This window comes from Pipra filicauda, unplaced genomic scaffold (genome assembly GCF_003945595.2).
Source record: "Pipra filicauda isolate LSUMZ 115617 unplaced genomic scaffold, ASM394559v2 scaffold80_size11013439_pilon, whole genome shotgun sequence".
Classification (NCBI taxonomy): domain Eukaryota; kingdom Metazoa; phylum Chordata; class Aves; order Passeriformes; family Pipridae; genus Pipra; species Pipra filicauda.
This window is the reverse complement of record NW_024104987.1, coordinates 3,860,742-3,878,363: the sequence shown is the minus strand read 5'-3', so window position 1 is coordinate 3,878,363 and position 17,622 is coordinate 3,860,742. Positions and strand designations below refer to the sequence as shown.

The 17,622-nt window shown below is 44.4% G+C and overlaps 1 protein-coding gene across 3 annotated transcripts in view; it reads right to left on the bottom strand.

Moving 5' to 3' along the window:
• The window catches only part of ERN1 (endoplasmic reticulum to nucleus signaling 1), a 31,243-nt gene that overhangs the window by 3,432 nt on the left and 10,189 nt on the right, over window positions 1–17,622 (bottom strand). Inside the window, exons 3-18 of one of the 3 annotated variants that reach the window (XM_027749659.2) lie at window positions 11,531–11,564; window positions 10,479–10,551; window positions 9,287–9,359; window positions 8,081–8,203; window positions 7,550–7,651; window positions 6,834–7,095; window positions 6,134–6,212; window positions 5,309–5,471; window positions 4,418–4,536; window positions 3,849–4,040; window positions 3,017–3,272; window positions 2,182–2,272; window positions 1,719–1,908; window positions 1,148–1,247; window positions 508–707; window positions 158–305 (exon numbers count right to left, since the gene is read on the bottom strand). In XM_027749659.2, the coding sequence (XP_027605460.2) occupies window positions 158–305; window positions 508–707; window positions 1,148–1,247; window positions 1,719–1,908; window positions 2,182–2,272; window positions 3,017–3,272; window positions 3,849–4,040; window positions 4,418–4,536; window positions 5,309–5,471; window positions 6,134–6,212; window positions 6,834–7,095; window positions 7,550–7,651; window positions 8,081–8,203; window positions 9,287–9,359; window positions 10,479–10,551; window positions 11,531–11,564 (2,205 nt within the window). Of the gene's footprint in view, window positions 1–157; window positions 306–507; window positions 708–1,147; window positions 1,248–1,718; window positions 1,909–2,181; window positions 2,273–3,016; window positions 3,273–3,848; window positions 4,041–4,417; window positions 4,537–5,308; window positions 5,472–6,133; window positions 6,213–6,833; window positions 7,096–7,549; window positions 7,671–8,080; window positions 8,204–9,286; window positions 9,360–10,478; window positions 10,552–11,530; window positions 11,565–17,622 lie in introns of those variants that run through there. The other 2 variants (XM_039390349.1, XM_039390350.1) reach the window with 2 other exon arrangements.

Below are 17,622 nucleotides of genomic sequence, written 5' to 3'. Positions count from 1 at the left end.
ACTGTAAATGAGAACTTTAGGCCCTTTACTTCAGGAGTACCTGAGGAGTAGAACTGTCACTGCTGCCAGGCTGGGAATCCTGTGAGCCATATTTCTGTCATTTCTGTTGGCACTTAACACTGTGGGACGCTCCCTGATCTCTGTGGTATGTCCTTACCATGTCTCCCTGCATCCAGGGCCTCCAGGCTGTATGCTCCCAGCAGGATGTTGGCTTGTCGCTGCAGGGACTTGCCAAAGGGGTGGCCACCTTCTGACACCACGTAATAGAAGACACAGCCAGCTGAGAAGATGTCCACGGTGTAGGTCTGCAAAGAAACAACCTTTAAGAGCAAGGACATATTTTTCCCCCTGAAGACTCTGATCATCACAGGGTGGTTATTTTGCATCTCGGAGCAGAAGGAAATTTCCAGAATGGCACAATGAGCTGCAAGGGAGCCTGAAGGCCCAGGCACCAAGTCCTGTGCATTGCAGGGTCTGGGCTGCTCCTGGGGAAGGGTGAGGACTTACAGGGTTCTCTTTGCAGTCCTCACTCAGCATCTCTGGAGCGATCCAGCCCTCGGTGCCCGGCACGCCCGAGCGGCGGCTGAAGCTGTGCCGACCCACCGCCAGCTTCTTGCACAGCCCGAAGTCTGAAATCATGGCCTTGACCTTCCCGTGGGCATTGGGCATCGAGATCAGGATGTTGTGGGGCTTCAGGTCCCTGTGGACTGTTACAAACACCCATTTACCACTCAGGCACTCCCAATATTTGCATCTCTTTCAGTGAACCTTTCCCAGGGCTGAACTTTGGCTTGTTAAACCGAAGTGCTGACTTCAAAGGATTGTCATCACTTTTTTATTCCATCACCACTAGTCCTCATATTCTATATGACTTCTATCCAAGAAATGCAGCACCCTGCACTAACAGTAAGGACTAGCTTCAGTACTCCAGGGCAGCAGAATGTTACAGGGACAAGGCTGGCGTCAAATCACAGAATGGTTTGGGTTTCAAGGGACCTTTAACGACCATCTCATTCCCACCCCCCTGCCACGGGCAGGGCCACCTTCCACTAGGCCAGGTGGGTAGACCAGAACCAGAGCAGTTTCTCTTCTTTTTCCAGTGCAGAGAACGTCCCCCTCATGCAGCCCTGCCAGGAGAGGCTCTCACCGATGCTCAGGGAGTGCAGGTACGCCAGCCCAGACGTTGTCTGCTGCAGGACAGTGATGGGCTGTAAGCCATGGTGGCTGAAGGCCTTTTGCTCAACATACTGCAACAGAGAACAAGCAGAGTCAGCCCCAACACTGCTCAGCAGCTGCATAAATGGTAAATCCATGCACTTCACCCCCCCAGAAAGGTTCAACTGGGTACGTTGTGCCAGCTGGTAACACAGGGAAAAGAGCTTTGTTTTGGCTGAAGGTGCTGATCTCTAAGTGTCATTTCAGGGCTAGAATTCTGTAGAGCACTGTGCTCCACCAACAAGGGCAGAGAGCTTTCAAAAGTCTGGGTGGTAGGAGGGGGAGAATGACTAGAAAAAAAATCAAAAGACAACAGTGTCTGTCCTTAAATCAGTCCAGGGTTAGGGGTGTCTTCCTGATGGTCTGAAAACACCCCCGTCCCAGGAATGTGGAATTGTCACAGAGGTGACGGTGGCAGTAACTGGAACATCCCTGTGTCAGGCATTCAGCAGCTGAAGCTGGAGGGCAGTGAGGGCCTTGCAGGGAGCAGTTCCCCGTGTCACCTCCTGCAGCGTGGCCGCGCAGAGCTCGATGGCGATGTACTGGAACTGCCGGTCCCGCTCCGTGCAGAAGTACCGGATCACGTTCGGGTGCTCGTCCGACTCCCGCAGCAGCTGCACCTCCCGGTCTGCGAAGCTGAAGCACTCGGGGAGGATCCTCTTCACTGCCACATCCCGGTTGTCAAAGGTGCCCCTGCAGGCAGCGAGGGAAACCACACCAACCTTCACACTGTGCACAAGGCGTGGCCAGAGGAATCAGGGACGTCTGGGCACTAAACACTTCTTAGGGAAGTACAGTAAAAGTTTTTGCTGATGAAGAAAATGCATGAAAATACTCCAGACACATGCAGAAAGTTTCACTTCTGTTCACATTAGGTATGTGAGGGCATTTATAAAAAATAAATTAAAAGGGCCTAATGCAAACACAACATTCATTGGTCTGTTCAATGCACACATTCTCTTCTACCTGTAAACAATTGTCCCTTCAGCTCCGTGTCCCAGTACATCTTTGGGGTTAAAGGAAATCTTGCCAACCATCACTCGGTTTGCATCTTCATCTGAACAAGAAAAGAGGAACAAGGACTGGTTTAGGATGGGGCAAGGTAGCCTTTCACAACTGCACAGCCTTTGGGGCCAGTCTGGAAAAGTCTCTTTGCTCATGGTTAAATTTAACACATAGATAATGAAAGCAAATGAGCATCTCCACACTGGCACTCACCCTGAGGAGGGAAATACTCTGTTGACCAACTGATCCAACACTGAGAGTCAAAACACACACACAACACCTGACAGAGGGTCTGCAAAGATGATGGCTCAGGGCAGTGAGAGATGAGTGGTTCTCAGCAGCCAAGCTCTTTGTAAAAGTTTATAGATGTTGAATTTAGGAAATGCTGACTGACAGTTATGGAAGTGGGTTTAGTAGCAGTTCCCCTGAACAGCCTTTGAGAGGACAAGTGAGTACACAGGCAGACCAGGCAGGAAGGCAGGCAGTGTGTGTAATCCTTAGTCCTTGATTCCAGTCAATCATCATAATACGTGTTTTTATTTAAATGCCCCTCTCCTTGGAATGGCTACAGGTTACAGGAACACACTGCCATGGGCAGCACAACCTCTCAGCTATTTGTGTAATGCAAATAATCCTGCACAGGGTCAGTGCCCTGGGGAGTGCAGAGAGTCAGGCTGGGTGAGGAGGATGGGTCTTTTCATTTGCTGAGCTACAAAATATCACCAGTAACTACTTCAGTGTATCAGCACAGACTGGGGAAACAGAGACACAATAAACCCCGCTGGGTCAGCCTTACCTCCCTCCTCTTGCTCAGTGGAGAGGCAGCTCCCGCCGTCGGATGTGGAGATGCTGGAATAGGCAGAGTGGTTGGAGGCCCGTGGGGACAGGTTTGGGGTGCTGCCAGCTGAGCTCTCCGTGCGCCCGTACGACGTGTCCAGGAAATCCGCCTCGGGGGGGAGGTCACTGGGGGCACCGAAGGGCAGCTTCTGCTGCTGCAAGAGCTGGATCTTCTCCTCCAGCTGATGCTGCCTCTGCTGCTGCTGATGGACACTCTGTGAGAGAGACCTCAGTGAAGACTGCACAGTCAGGTCACACAGGGGAGCCCTACAGCTACTGGGGAGCTGCATCTGAAAGGTGGGAGCAAAACTCTCCTGCCATGTCCCTGCCAGCCCTGCAGGCTGGGGAACATTCACACAGGGTTTCAATCTCATTCTGAACTTCCACTGCCAAGCTGAGAAATCCCAGGGGTTGGTTATTATGGCAAAAGCTGCTACTAGGTTGGCCAGGTGTCTTTAAACAACGTAAGGATAAAGGCTTGGATCCAAAACCTGGAAAACCTGACTGGTTCAGGTGAGGAAGAGAAGGAGTAAAGCAAATGGTGTTAAGATCTTATCTAAAAAGAGTAACACCTACAAGAACCACAACTGGTAGATGAAAGAAGAAAGCTCTCCAGAGTTGGCTCAAAGAAATCACTGTTAAGTCAGATTTGTAGCCTTTGCTCCCCAGTGCACATCTGTGAGGAGGGAAAATCCCTGCAGTGGGTAACTAACTCCTGTATCATTTCTTGGCTGTCCAGTGTTACCGACTCTCCCCCCAGCCAAAAGCACAGGAAGCCAGGTCAGCATTACCATGGGGTAGGTGATGATAAAAGCCATCCAGCCCACGAGCAGGAAGGTGCTGAGGATGATGGTGGCCATGTCCTTCAGCATGGAGTCCACCGGAGCCTCCGGCCGCGGGAGGGGCCGGGCAGGAGCCTCCTCGATGTCCTGGGGGGCAGCAGGAGGCCCTTCCGTGGAGGAACCTTCCACGATGCCAATGACCTGAGGCCGAGAAAGCTCTGTTAGCTCAGTACATCCGGCCTTTCTGCCACATCATTTTTAGTCATTTCTAAACCTGCCAAAGTCAAAGTGAAGTCACCCCTGCATGTGTGGGGAAAAAAAGCAGCTGAAAGCCTTAACTGTGAAATAAGGAATGACACAGCATACACCAGTGATTCTGTGTGCTGAGGACATGGAAATCTGACACAAAAAATGTGAAATAATTCCATACAGCTTCCCTTCCATGTCCTTCCCCAACTTCTACTCCTTTATATTCTTTTACCACCCAGTAAGATAATTATTCTCATATAATTATTATATATTATCTTATTGTCACATATATATAATATATTATTCTCATATAATTATTAATTACAAACCTCTTCAATAGTGGCTTTCTCAGAGTCAGCTGGAATCACGTTTTCAGGCCTCTTAGGTAAGTTGCTTGGGAATTTCTCCAGGATCTTTGTAGGGGCAGATAATGGTGTTTCATGGTGCCCTTTAAATAAAATACATTTGTTGAAATAGAAAGTTGTCCTTTTTTTTAGGAAAGATATCCTTGATTTCAACATCTTTGCTGAAGAGCAGATATAAAGCTGATTTACAAAAGGCTTCAGAACACCACAAAATAAGATGCAGGAGAGGAAAAGGGAAAATGGAGGGCAGAGGTCCCTCAGCACAGAGGGCTGCACAGGAATACAAACTAAGGAAGTGCCTGTTGTACTGCAGGAGTGAGAGTATTAACAAGGAAAGGGATCATGGGAAGAGAAAGGTGGCACTTAAAGAACCTGAAAGCTGCACACTAAGCAGAGCTCCTACATCATGTAGGCATCACTAAAAACTGAACTTCAGACAGTTCCTCATTTTGGAAGCAAAACTACAAATACCATGAAAAGTCAATTCCAAAATTTGGAGATTTGGGACTCACAAGACAGGCTGAGTGTTAATATTATTCAGCTTCTGTGTTTTAATCCACTTATAAAATGGGGAACACACGACCATCTGATCCATATGGTGAGAATGAAATTAAGAATACAGTATTTACAGTAAATAATAAATAACCTGTGCCCCTCTCTGAGGGAGGGGGCAAACAAACAACAAACTTTCCATACACAGAGCTAAGCCCTCTTCACCCTGTCACTGAGTCACAGGAGCCTTGGGAAAAACAGTGACCAGTGGATACTTAAACACATTAATTCATATGCAAATGAGGATGAATTAGAAACTACGGCTAGAACTGGGTAATTAAGGCCAGGCAGGGCCTCCCACACCTATCAACAGCCAGTCGTTCCAGTAGTTGAGCTTGTGCTTGTCCTTCAGCCTCCCTGAGAACTTCACATCCGTGCTGGGGGTGATGACACACTCGCCCTTGTCCTCGATGGTGACTCCCTCTGTTTTTGGCCCCTCCAGCAGGGGTATGGCACTGCCTCGGGGCTGGGGAGAAATTATGGTTACAGTTATTGCTCCTGTGACCTTGGACTATTTAAATAGGCAGCAAAATAAAAAAATGGAGGTCAAATGGGGGGGCAGGCAGAGATTACTGGCAGCACCGTCACCGTGAGCAAACACGGCCACTCTGCCCTCAGCAGCTGCTTCCACAGCCTTGGACATTGGACCTCCTCAGGGATATGTTGCCTGGGAGATGAGATTACTCCCCCTATTTTTTTTCCTAAACAGGATCTGTATTTCCTACCTCTTCAGACACAGTGAGAAAAACAAAACTATGATGCAGTTTCCTCTCTGTGGGGAGTCACTTTGATGAACAAATCAGCAATTTTAACACGAACCACAAAGCACCACCAAAAGCAGTAACCTCAGGTCCTCTCCTGCTGAGCCTGCCTGGCACAGCTCCTGAGGAGCTGCAGTTCCCGCTCTGCAGCATTGAAATGATTCCTGAAGCATGGCCACGTGTCCTCGGGCTCACTGACAACTGTTTCAGGACACACTGAATTTGCTATGCCTTTCTCGATAGCAATCTGCAATAACCCCACATTTCTGTAGATGTACAGTCTTCAGTGTTTTATTTCCCTTTTTAGTTTAATATGTTTTTATGTGTGTTTCCATTTCAACCCTTTTTCCAAGCCCACCCAACTCACCACGACAGTGACCCCCTCGTGCACCATGGAGGGCGACGCGTACAGGCTGGTGGAGTATTTCCCCACGTACAGGGTTGGGCTGGGGAGAGACAGGCAGGGTTAGCAACAGGCAAACGGATGTTTTACCATCTTAGCGAAAACCTGGGCAGCACAATCCTGCAGAACAAGTGCATGACTTTCCCAAATCATCAGGATTTGTTGTCCTGAAAAGCCAGGATCTGTAAAACTGTTTGAGGTACTGCTGAACTATGAAGGCATTCTTTCTGATTATGAAAGCATTGTTAGTTCATCACTCCCAGCACTTACTCATTTGATCTAACTCATGTCCTAGTTCTGTATTTTTCAATAACTGGCATTTCCCAAAACGTTGTGCACCATTTTTATAATGTCAAAGGCTTCACGTTAGGAAAAACAATTTAATTCCACATTATGAGAAACTATTCAACAGAGAACATCTGATAAAACTTAAGAATATACACTCATGTGTGTATAACCTAAGTTTCTGATAAGTTTTTTGGTTTGGTCTCAGACTTTATACAGTAACACATCAAGTATTATATGACATAGCAGCTGGAGAACTAGAGCTGATTTTATGTATTCTTTTTGCCATGTTGCAACTTGGAGCACAACCCTTGACTTGTGTGTAGACAAGGTTTTAGTGACACATGGCCAGTGAGAACAACAGGAATTTCACACTCACGTCAGTTTGCTCTTGGTCTCCGTTTCCTTTGGGAAGGGGTATTTCCACTTGGTGATGTGTCCCACCTCCCCGGACATGAAGGTCAGGTAGCGCAGGGTCTCGATGCCCACGTTGGTGTGCAGGACCTTCCTCAGCCCCTCCCTCTGCCAGATGTAAAAGGCCACCACGGGGGAGGCGTAGTTCTGGATCCACAGCACGTCCCCGGACTCGCTGTCCACCGTCACCACCAGCCCGTCCCCGTTGGACACGAAGTGGGACATCTCTGCAACACACACACACAGGGCACCTGGACTGCTGCAGCTTCAACAACAGAACAGTTATGCCTCAGGTTAACAGGAACCTTCCCTGGCAGAGCAGCTCATCAGCAGAGCACTTGTCAGAGGGGGCCGATAGCAGCTCAGCTGCCGTCCCAGAGCACTGCGCTCCGGTGCTCCCGGCAGTCAGGTGCAGCACAGCTCAGCTCTGCTGCCTCTCCTGCCATTCCTCACTACATTTTAAGGAAACCCCTTCAAGAGTTGCACCTTCTTAGATTCACTTAACCTGGAGCTACCTAACAGGGGTGAGATATTGCAGTATGTGAAGGATAAAAACTGGCAGAAGATGAACTGCACAGAAATCAGACAGATAGTCTCACCAGTTAACTACAGAAAAAATCAGAATATTTCTGCCTATACACAAAACCCCAGTGCAGGGGGAGACAGCAATCAAATTCTTACTGTATTTTATGTCTTCATCAGGCAGAGTAGCTGCATAGTCAAAATAGGTGGCATTCCATCGCAGCTCCTTCTTCTTGGTGTCGTACATGGTGATGGTGTACTCTGTTAAAAAATATACAGTCTGTGAAGCAAAAAAACCTATGAGAGAACAGAATCAATCACCTCAAATCTGAGCCACTCCTCAGTCACCACACACACCCCCACTGCTCTCTCATTGCATTTTCCCAGCACTATCCCACTCAAGGAACACACCGATAGAGGGGTTAAAGAACAACTCTGCAACACTTATTCCTTTTTCCCAGTCAGCACCTCCATGGTGTTGGTGTAACTCCAACAGTTACTTCACACACTTGCAATGTCAGTGGATATGCTCCCTCTATTACCAATTCTTCTGTGTACAGTCTAAAATCATAATTTACAGAAGCTTTCCTAAGAAATAAACTTGAACCTGAACATCAGGTCATTTGTTATAAGCCTAAACTTTAACAAACACAATTTTCTTATAAGCTACAGGAAAAAAAAGCATATGACCTGTTCTGCCCAGATACAGGAGGGATGTTGATGGGCAGAGACTTTCTGTGAAGGAGGAAGTCAAGGTCTGCTGTTTCTCCCCAGTCATGAGGTCAACCACGTACCAAATATCCTGCTTTTTACCTGAAATCATAATTTAAGCCACGTTACCATTCAGCTGGAAAAACTGCACTTCCATCCAGCTTTTCAGTCTTCTTTTTTCTTTAGCAGCCTCAGGAACTTAGCACAAATAAAGTGTTTTTAATAAAACAGTTTCTCATAGTCAGGCTTAGCTTCATCACTGGCCAATCCCAAATATTGATGAAAAAAACCCCAAATACAACATTTAGAACAGGAAGTACTTGGTTGAATGATTTTTCACACTGATAAAATCTAAGAGAGCTCTGAGTGTAGATCCCACGAGCTCACAGAGGAGACTGAAGGGCTCATATTGAAGGACAGTAGGTAGAAAAAAAAAAAGTGAGGGTCACCTTTCAGATTGATTAAGGATTGTAACCAAAGATCCCACGCAAGAATCCATCACCCACAAGCTTAAGAATGTCTTTGACACCAACACATGTTTAGAAACTTCAAATACACATTTTTCACTCCTTTACTGGAAAGGCACCAAAGTGGAGAAGCAGAAGCAATACTGGGCCTTCAGGAGATTTCACAAAAACAATGCTAAATTCATCCTGATCTTCACATATTTTACTGTTGTGATAAGTAATAACTCTCCTTCTTTCTCCTCTTCTCCTCCCAAATCCATCTGCAATTAGAATGAGTCAGGGCAGACAGCCAAAATGTTATCATTTGTAGCACAAATGAAGTGACTGTGCCTCAGATAAAGGAGGATGTCTGACTGTGTGGCAATGGGATTTCTATTTAATTCTGTCTGGCAGTCAATGTCATTTATTATTGTAAGAAGACTTTAAGCAGAAGTCACATCAAAAACAAACAAAAAACCCCATACAGGCTATTCACTGCTTAGAAAAGCTGTTTTCTCCTTCAGGAAAAGCATTTGGGTTTTAATCTTCAAAGAGTAATTGAATTCTGTATTAATCAGACTTTTTGTCATCAGAAAGGTTTATGAAAAATCCTAATTACTACCCAAAATAAAGCCTATTTTCCTATTTCCCTATTTCCCTGTCTGGGATTCTCCACATCAGTGACATTAAGATGTCACTGAACATCTTACAGTCTAAAGGAGATAAAATGTGAGCTCACCCATGTACAGGATCCCATCAGAACTGCGACAGGGAGATGCCTGCACCAGCTCTGGGATAGTAAATGGAAGTTTCTAGAGGAAAAACAAACAAACAAGAAAAGCTTCTTCACATTGATGTGACAGTCCTCACACTTGTTCACAGAAAAGGGCGACAGGTTTTTATTGGTTGGTTGTATTATTGCAGTACCAGAGAACTCAAAGTGTCAGGTCAAAGCCCTACTCTGCAAACCCAGAGCAGAGGGAATTCTGTCCTGGGGAATTCACACCAGGAGAAATGCAGGGAGAAGGGAGGAGCTGCCTGGAGCCAAGACTGGGGGTCCAAGGTCTCCCATCAGCACCGACACTGTCTGGGTGGTTTAAATCCTCACCAACAATGAGCATAAAATGCTTCCCCCTTGGACTCAGCAGGAACTAAAGGGAACTGTTGGGACAGGGAAGAGGAATCTCCAACTATTTTATAATAGGGATTTTAAGCAGAAATTACTGTAATTCAAAAAGAGAGATTATCAGAATAATGGAATAGATTCAAAGAGATTGCTGCTCCCTGGATTCACCCAGGAAAGGTACCAGGAATCATTTTTCAAGTTCTGATCTGGCTGTTCTGGGAGGTGGGGGAAATGGGGAGTAAATAAATATTTACTAAAATGTTTAACAACACTGAAGTTCTGAAGGGAAATCATCCAGCTGCCAGAGAAAAAAAACTGTGGGAAGCCAAACATTTTATCTGAGTGTCACCACAAAGTTTAAAAACAAAAGTCAAACATTTGCTAGTAGCTGTGGGTTACAGGGACTGGGGACTACTCCGAAAGGTTCAGCACTTTTGTCTGCTTACTGGATCTTCAAAGGCACCTTCTAAAGGAGTCAGCACAGCACAGACATTAATCCTGCCTCTGGTAAATGGCTTTAGAAAATGAAGCATTTGGGTGAGAGTGACACATCTGGTATTATTTTGGGTACACCTTTCCCATCAAATCACACAGAGATTATTCAACCTTTGGATAATACCACGTCGATTTTATTTTAGCAAGTTACAGGAAAGTTGTACTAGTGGACAAGACGTGGTGTTGGTATTTTCAAGCAGAAATCATTTCCTGACCATCCCATTCTGCTCTAATAAAATCAGTGTGTTTTCATTCTGCAGAGGTGAGGGGTTGACTGGGGCACTTCCCAGCAGAGAACTGAAATACTCACAGTCAGGCCTTCACTGTTCTTGCCCCCGAGTGTGTACAAACTGCCATCATTGGGGTCTGGGAGGAACGCTGGCCTGGGATTTAAGCAGCAATTATAAATGATAAAAAGTACTGTGCTTCTCAGAGAACAGGAAAGCAACTGTGGTCAGTACTGGCTTTACAGACAAGTTCATCCAACGTTAAATTTTTTACTTTTTATTATGCAGTTTTTGGAGTTTCATTTATGAATGTGAAAATTTAAAAATATAAAGAAGCTGCAGAACTGATATAACCTAAGATTACTAATGCATTTGAAAATTCAAAGACCCAAACACGGCAGGCAATGACTTGAGTGAAAGCTTTCAAACAAGATTTATATGCTCTTAAAATGCCACAGAATTAAAACCAAACCAAAAAAAAATCCCAGAAAGCATAAGGAAGGCAAGAAACAAGAAAAGAGTTGCCAGAACTAAGTAAATTTGAGAGATAAAGGCAAACCCCTCCCAAACTACACAAATAAACCCAAACCCTGATGTCTAAGGTTCTATGATCAAAACCAAACCACACAAAAGAAAGGATGTCACCACTGACTTCACAGGCATAAAGTTAAAGCCCCAAACCTGGATTTTAGCTAGAAGCTAAATGTGAGATTGCTGGAGGCACCACTGAATTTACAGCTTGAGGGTGCTATTTGCAGATTCTGGTCATGGTGGTGGTTGGTTTCCTGTGCTTCACTATTTTTAGTCTTTATTTGAGGGGAGTAAGTACAAACCCAGAGTCCCTCCTGAGCTGCCTCTGTCATTTCACAGCTCTCAGTTGTGGCACAGTCACCACCCTGATCCCCAAACTGAGCAAGGGCTCCAGACAACAGGCTGCAGACACCATGTTTCCTCTTAGCTATTACAGGTAGCTAATTCTATCCTTTCTGTATCTGCTCCCAAAACCACCTCAAATTGACTCCTGCAAGGTTGGCAACTTCTCTAGAACACAGATTGTTTGGGTTCAAATTAAACCAAACTTTAAGACCTCAGTGAAAATCAAACAAGCAGCAAACGAGATAAAGGGAACACTTACTCCTCCACATGTATCGGCACCTGGAGCACAGGATCTGCACACACAGAAAAAGAAAAGGTCATAACAGTGGCCATTCAATCCTTGAACTCACCAGGTACAGGGTTAAGGCAAGCCTGGCACACCTTGCTCCTCTTTGAAAGGCTGATGCCCACTTTGGAAGTGCCACCTCAGCAGCTTCTGTGCTCCTGGAACTCGGTTCAGAAAACGGGAAACTACGAAGCACCTGAGGAATTTTAAGCCTCCTGAAATTCATTGCTCAGCTTTACCCACAATATATACCTCAAAATATCTGAGACCTTAACAAATCCTGAGTCATGATGCTAACACCACAGAAATACCCTGATTTATAAGACATACTCTGCAATTCCCAAGAGAAATGGGCCTACTGGCAGTACCTCAGAAGGCCACAGGAAGCAATCCTCAAAGTATCTGCACTTCCACAGGGAAAATCAAACCCTTACACTGGAATAAGCCTGAGTAAGAGGATGAAAGATGACCAGGCAAACACTGTTTTTTCACCCCTTCTGTCTCCATGCAAACATCATGATGCAACAGGAGGGAAATAAGAACAAAAACAGCTATGTTTTGAGAGCCTTTGATTGGGAAACTGGCACAGATTCTGGGCAGCCAGAGAGCACTGGGATATTTGCAGACCTAAGAAAGACAAGAACAAGAAATTCAGGGTCCATGACATGGGACTTACAAAGTCTGTCCCACTCTGCCCCACAGCAGCTGCTGGGTTTGATGGTAATGCCTAGAACAACGTCCTGGTTTTACAGAACAGATTAAAAACACGTAAGAACCCCCCAGCCAGCCAGATCCCTGGCTGCAGCACAGCTGAAAATAGCACTCACCCAAAGATATACACAGAATATCACAGACAGAAAGCAAGTTATGAGGGATAACAGTACAATTATTCTTACTCCATTGATTTCTGTTTACAACAGCAAACTCTTTCAAAGCAGCTTTGTTCAAAACATAACTACATGGATGTAATTTTTTTCTCTTTAAGCCTATAAAACACTCCAGGTACATTCTCCAAGGTGTCAAAATAAACTCCATTGAATTCATTGAGAACCCAAGCACACATCAAAGGCCCTAAGAATAATTAACATTCAAACAAAGCAGTGACTCAGTGCTCTCTCTGTGTCTCTACAGACCACGCTGCTTAGTCAGACCTTTACTCCATTAACTACATCAAGCAATTCATTTCTATCCCTTGTGTGAAGAAAGTGGTTTCAGGATGTGCTGGGAGAGACGCCCCACACTCCAAACTTAATGCCAATTATTTCTCAGTGTTTGCTCCAAGTATTCCACAAGCTTTATGATATCCATGTCTCTGTTACTAAAGAAAAGCAGGTAAGAAAGAAGCATTTGCTGACCATCATACAAAGTGGATGAACTCGAGCACTCGAACACCTTCTTGTCAGCAAAACACAAGAAAATAGTTTCTTGTTGGAACTAACTTCAGAAACTTTTCATTTTAATAAAAGGACTGCTTATTCTCGGAATGAAATGGTGGTGTGAAGTTGTTATATGGAATTACAGTATAAAACTACTACCATGTGAATCCAGCCCCAAACTCCCTCACTGCTCTGTTACTGCCCTGACACAACTCATTCCTCAGCAGGAGGAGTGTGGGTTCCTCAAGCTCATCAGTATTTCAGGGGGTTTTCCAAAGAATGCTCAGGAAAACCTGAACAATTACAGGAAATTTCAAAAGGCAGATTATGTTTTCTAGGAACTGATCCTGGTTTGTCCATGACATTTGCAGGACAGCCTGGTTCATAATACTTTCCTACAGCTCCCTCTCTGCCTCAAAAATACACTGAAAAATAATAACACACTAAAGCATTTTGGGACTAATAATTTGTTTTCACTTAATTTTCTAAAACTGAGCAATCTATTTTTATCTACCAAAAAAAGTGCTCCACTCTGCTCCAGTTATCTCAGAGATCTGAGAATTTTGGCATAGTTTTATCGAGCACATAGTACCACAAAAGTGAAAGAACACACACACACAAACATGTGCAGTATTTACTTGCATTAATCTTTTACCCCCAAGCTTATCTTTCTGAAACATATTGGAAAAATGTCACTTATAACAATTTCCAATTTCATCAACCAATGTCTCCTCAATAAAAGATGCCAGAAATCTCATGAATGTCTCTTCAACTCCTCCAGTGTGTTTTTCTGGAGCACTGTTGGATATCAGACGACATGAAGGAAAGCCTTGTGGCAAATCCCAAGCTGTTCAGCGTGTACAGAAGCATCTTTCTCATGAGAAAGTCCTTGAACTTCTCTTTAGTACCATCATGTGCTTCACTAGAAGTGAAAAAAATCCTGCTTTTCCTTGTTTTCTTAGTAACTGAAATTTGATTTACGAGCAATGATAAAGAGGGAGATGGAACAGATTAAGAAATTATTACAAAGCAGCAGGAATTTTTTTAGTACAGGAACCAAAACACTGATTATTGTGATGGCTTCCTGCAGCACTGGCTGTCGTGTAAGAACTGTCAGAAAGCATTTATTGGTACCTGATTCGTTTCCATCACATGGGGCTGTTCACGAGGAGTGAACACAAACCCAGGGAGGGTTCATTTGCTGAAGTGAAAGGAATTCTCTCACTAGCACCTTCCACCTGGAAAGACAGGCCTTGGAGAGCCATTTCTCTACATTTTTTGTTACTGGGGTGAAGCAAATTTTCTCATTTTCTTAACACTTTTATGATCCTGAACTCAGGTCGTAGCTCTGCAAAGATCCTTTGAAGACAGACAATGAGCCCTTCACGTTCACTTTCATGTGGGTTGGGCTCTGTTCCAACCCTATGTCAAAGTTTGTTTTGAAATAAGAACTCGCTCTGAGATAAAAAGAGAATCTTGAGTTTAATTAATTGCTGCCAGGTTTTGCAATAGTTTTCATATGCCTGAATACAGAGCAGTAAAAGGATGAGCTGGAACTGAAGTCACCCTCTGCTCCACAACGGGTCAAACCCAGAGTTCTTGCAAAAGTCAGAGAGTGAGGCCTGGTCTCCTCTCCAGCTGCTGCCCACTCAAGTGTTGACATGCTGGGACTGCAACCACGTCATCCTGCTTTCAAAATTTCCATGAACTGCAGTTCCCTGTAACTAGGTACAGTCACTGCAACAGCCCCATCTGTTCCAACGCCACCAGCAGGGTGATAACCCCTGAACAAAGCACTAACTATTTGGCATCAGAACAAAGCTTTCCAAAGAAAATATGATAAAACTGATAAAAATGCATTTCTCTCTCCCTCAAGCTTCCGTTCCCTGTAGCAGCAGAAAAGCCAACTTCTTGCAATGTCCTACAGATGGATTTTGGTATGAAATCCTGTCTGAAAACCTTTCCACCTTCTCGACTAAGAAAACAAAGATGCCAAAACAACATTGATCCTAGATTATAAAGATTTATTTTAGAACTCCAAAAGTTTATTTACAAGCAGTTCTTAGGAACCTGGTAACATAATGACTGTCCAGATATTTGGTAAATTATTATTGTTACACTTCCCCAGAATGAAGGTTTTCACCTGGCAGCAGCAGATGTCCCAGTCAAGTTTTGGTTGCATCATGGCCAGAATATATTTGTGAGTGGGCAGAGCACGTTTCAGGTTGTTCTAACCCACACTTTGCATACATATATGGAAAAAAGCCAAATATACAATTTCTGAAACTATACCCATACTGCTAAATATAATGCATTTGACTTTTCTCCATATTTCACAAAGACATGATGAGATAAAATTCGTCCTTTGACCAAAATCTGAGTGTTCTTTAACGTACAAGACAAAGTTGCCTGTTTTCATCACTATAACGTGCCCAGTGACTCAAAAGGAGAAGTGGGAGATTCTGAAACAGTGAGTTGGAATGAGCTGGAAAAAACGGTTTCCTGGCCTGAGGCCACACCATAAGGTTTGGGCTAACGGGCCAACTTAAAACCATGTCAGCCTTCCCTGCTGTTGCAATCACAGCAAATGAGGTTAGAGGTACAAACTATGCTCTGGAAATTCCCGAAAACCATCCTGTCCTACAGTTGTTTTGCTTTGACAATCCTTACTAATTTGCAGTTATATTTCCTCCTTAGGAACCTTACTGAGGATGTTCACTAAGGATCTTGCTAGAGGCAAGTGCAGAAAACAAGGGAGCCTGCAGGAGCCTGTCCCACTGTCACCTGCACTGACAGCTCCTTGTGTGGGTCAGAGGTGGCACCAAAAGCCTTTTTAGTCTCAGACCCAAAATGTGCCACAGCTTTTCAATGCCCTTTCCAACGAGTGCCTTCAACACAAGGTGTGAGTTCTTTCTATAATCTTTCCAACCATATTCCAGCTTTCCAAGGCCCAGGGAATGAGCAGAAACGGTTACCTGGTCACTGAAAAATCCTGAGAGCTGTCAGAGAGCAGGACCCATCGAAGCCAATAGAGGAAATGAAAGTACTGAGCACCCTCAACAAGGGACACACCTTATTTCAGTCGAAAGTCCTATTCCCAAGTGACCCATTTTTTGCTTCATGGGGAGCACAAGTATTCCAAGTGCCTTTCTTGCCAGCACTAAGTGAAGGCAGGAAACCCAAACCCGTTATTGTGGTGATAAGCACTGGCTCATTTACTCTGCATATCTAAGATAAGCTTCAGCACTAAATTAAAACAAGCCACACAGGGTAAGATTTTCATGTTTGTTTAAGCATTGCCTGATAATGAACAGTGCCTTGGTTTCTTCCCCCAATGAAAATAAAATGTACCTGAATTGCCCTTTGTTAAATACCTTGCTGCTTAAGTGCAGTAATAAAATGTTCCCTTCCTGGTGGATGCCAGTGCAGCACTTCAGGTGACCTCCTCAAACGTGAGCTACAACACATGGTTCATTTTTCTGGTAATCAGGGTAAAATGGCAGCTGCAAGAACACTGCAGTGCAGGCAGCTTCCTACTGGTAATTCTCTGCAACACTGCCAGATATTGGTGACAGAGAGGGTGCACCCAGCAACTGTATCACACACTAATATTAATACTGAATCCTGCACTATTAAATCTCTCCAGGGATTTAGCACAGAAAGTTGGTGAGGACTTTCATGAATTATTTGTTTCCAGCTGTTGGGTTTCCCACCCACAGAGCGACCACACACGCAGAATCATAGCAAGTTTTGCAAAAATAAATAAAACCCCTCCCATTAAAAATTAATTTACCAATTTATATGTACAGGCCCTTGTTCCATGTCCACTTAGCTAAGTTAACTCAGGAGGCACTGACAGCTACCACTAATTTTTTTTTCATTGACCCTTGTGTGTTGCTCTGTTGCACAGAAATAAAGTAACGGGCAATAAGTGCTTTCCAAAAATCAAGCGAACATCCTTCACGTACATAAGTTACAGAATAATTCATAGTTAGCAACAGAGAGAACACAAGGAGTGCTATAAAAGTGGATAATCCAGTCTGGCAGTTCTACTGTACCAACTAGAGTTTTGCAACCTTTTCTTTTTTTTTTAAACAAGGGAAGTTCCTTGAGCAACACACTGACAAGGATCCTCGTTGATCCTTGTCGTTACCAAAGTGGGATCATTTCTTCCTCAAAACACCTCTTGCCACTCAGTAAGTCTGGCTGCAAACTAATGCCAGTTGTGGCACCTTTCTAGGCCAGGACTAAGCAGGGTATGTTTGTGTCAGTGGAATGAGCTTTTCTTAGCACTGCAGTAGCCTCTAGCAACAACAAAGCAGGAGATGGATAACTTGCCTTAGCAAGGCTGGTCAGGGAAAGGAGGGGTCTACATTTAAACAGGAGACAGGGCAGAAAATGTCATCACACCTATTAACTAGAATCCTTCAAGAAAATACTTGCTCACCCCCTTTTTACTCCAAGAGGAGCTACAAAAGCCTTCTTTGCTCATTTAAGAAGTTAACTTTTTGTCTGCTGGATTTGCTTTCCAATATGAGTGGCTTCACAAAGAACAGCAGCTGGTTTGTACTGCAGACAGATATGCACAGTCCATTTCCCACCATTTCAGCTCACCTGCTGAACCGAGAGCAGGTTTAAAAATAGAGGACAGAATGATGCAATCACTGACTCCTTGCATTTGACCTTCTA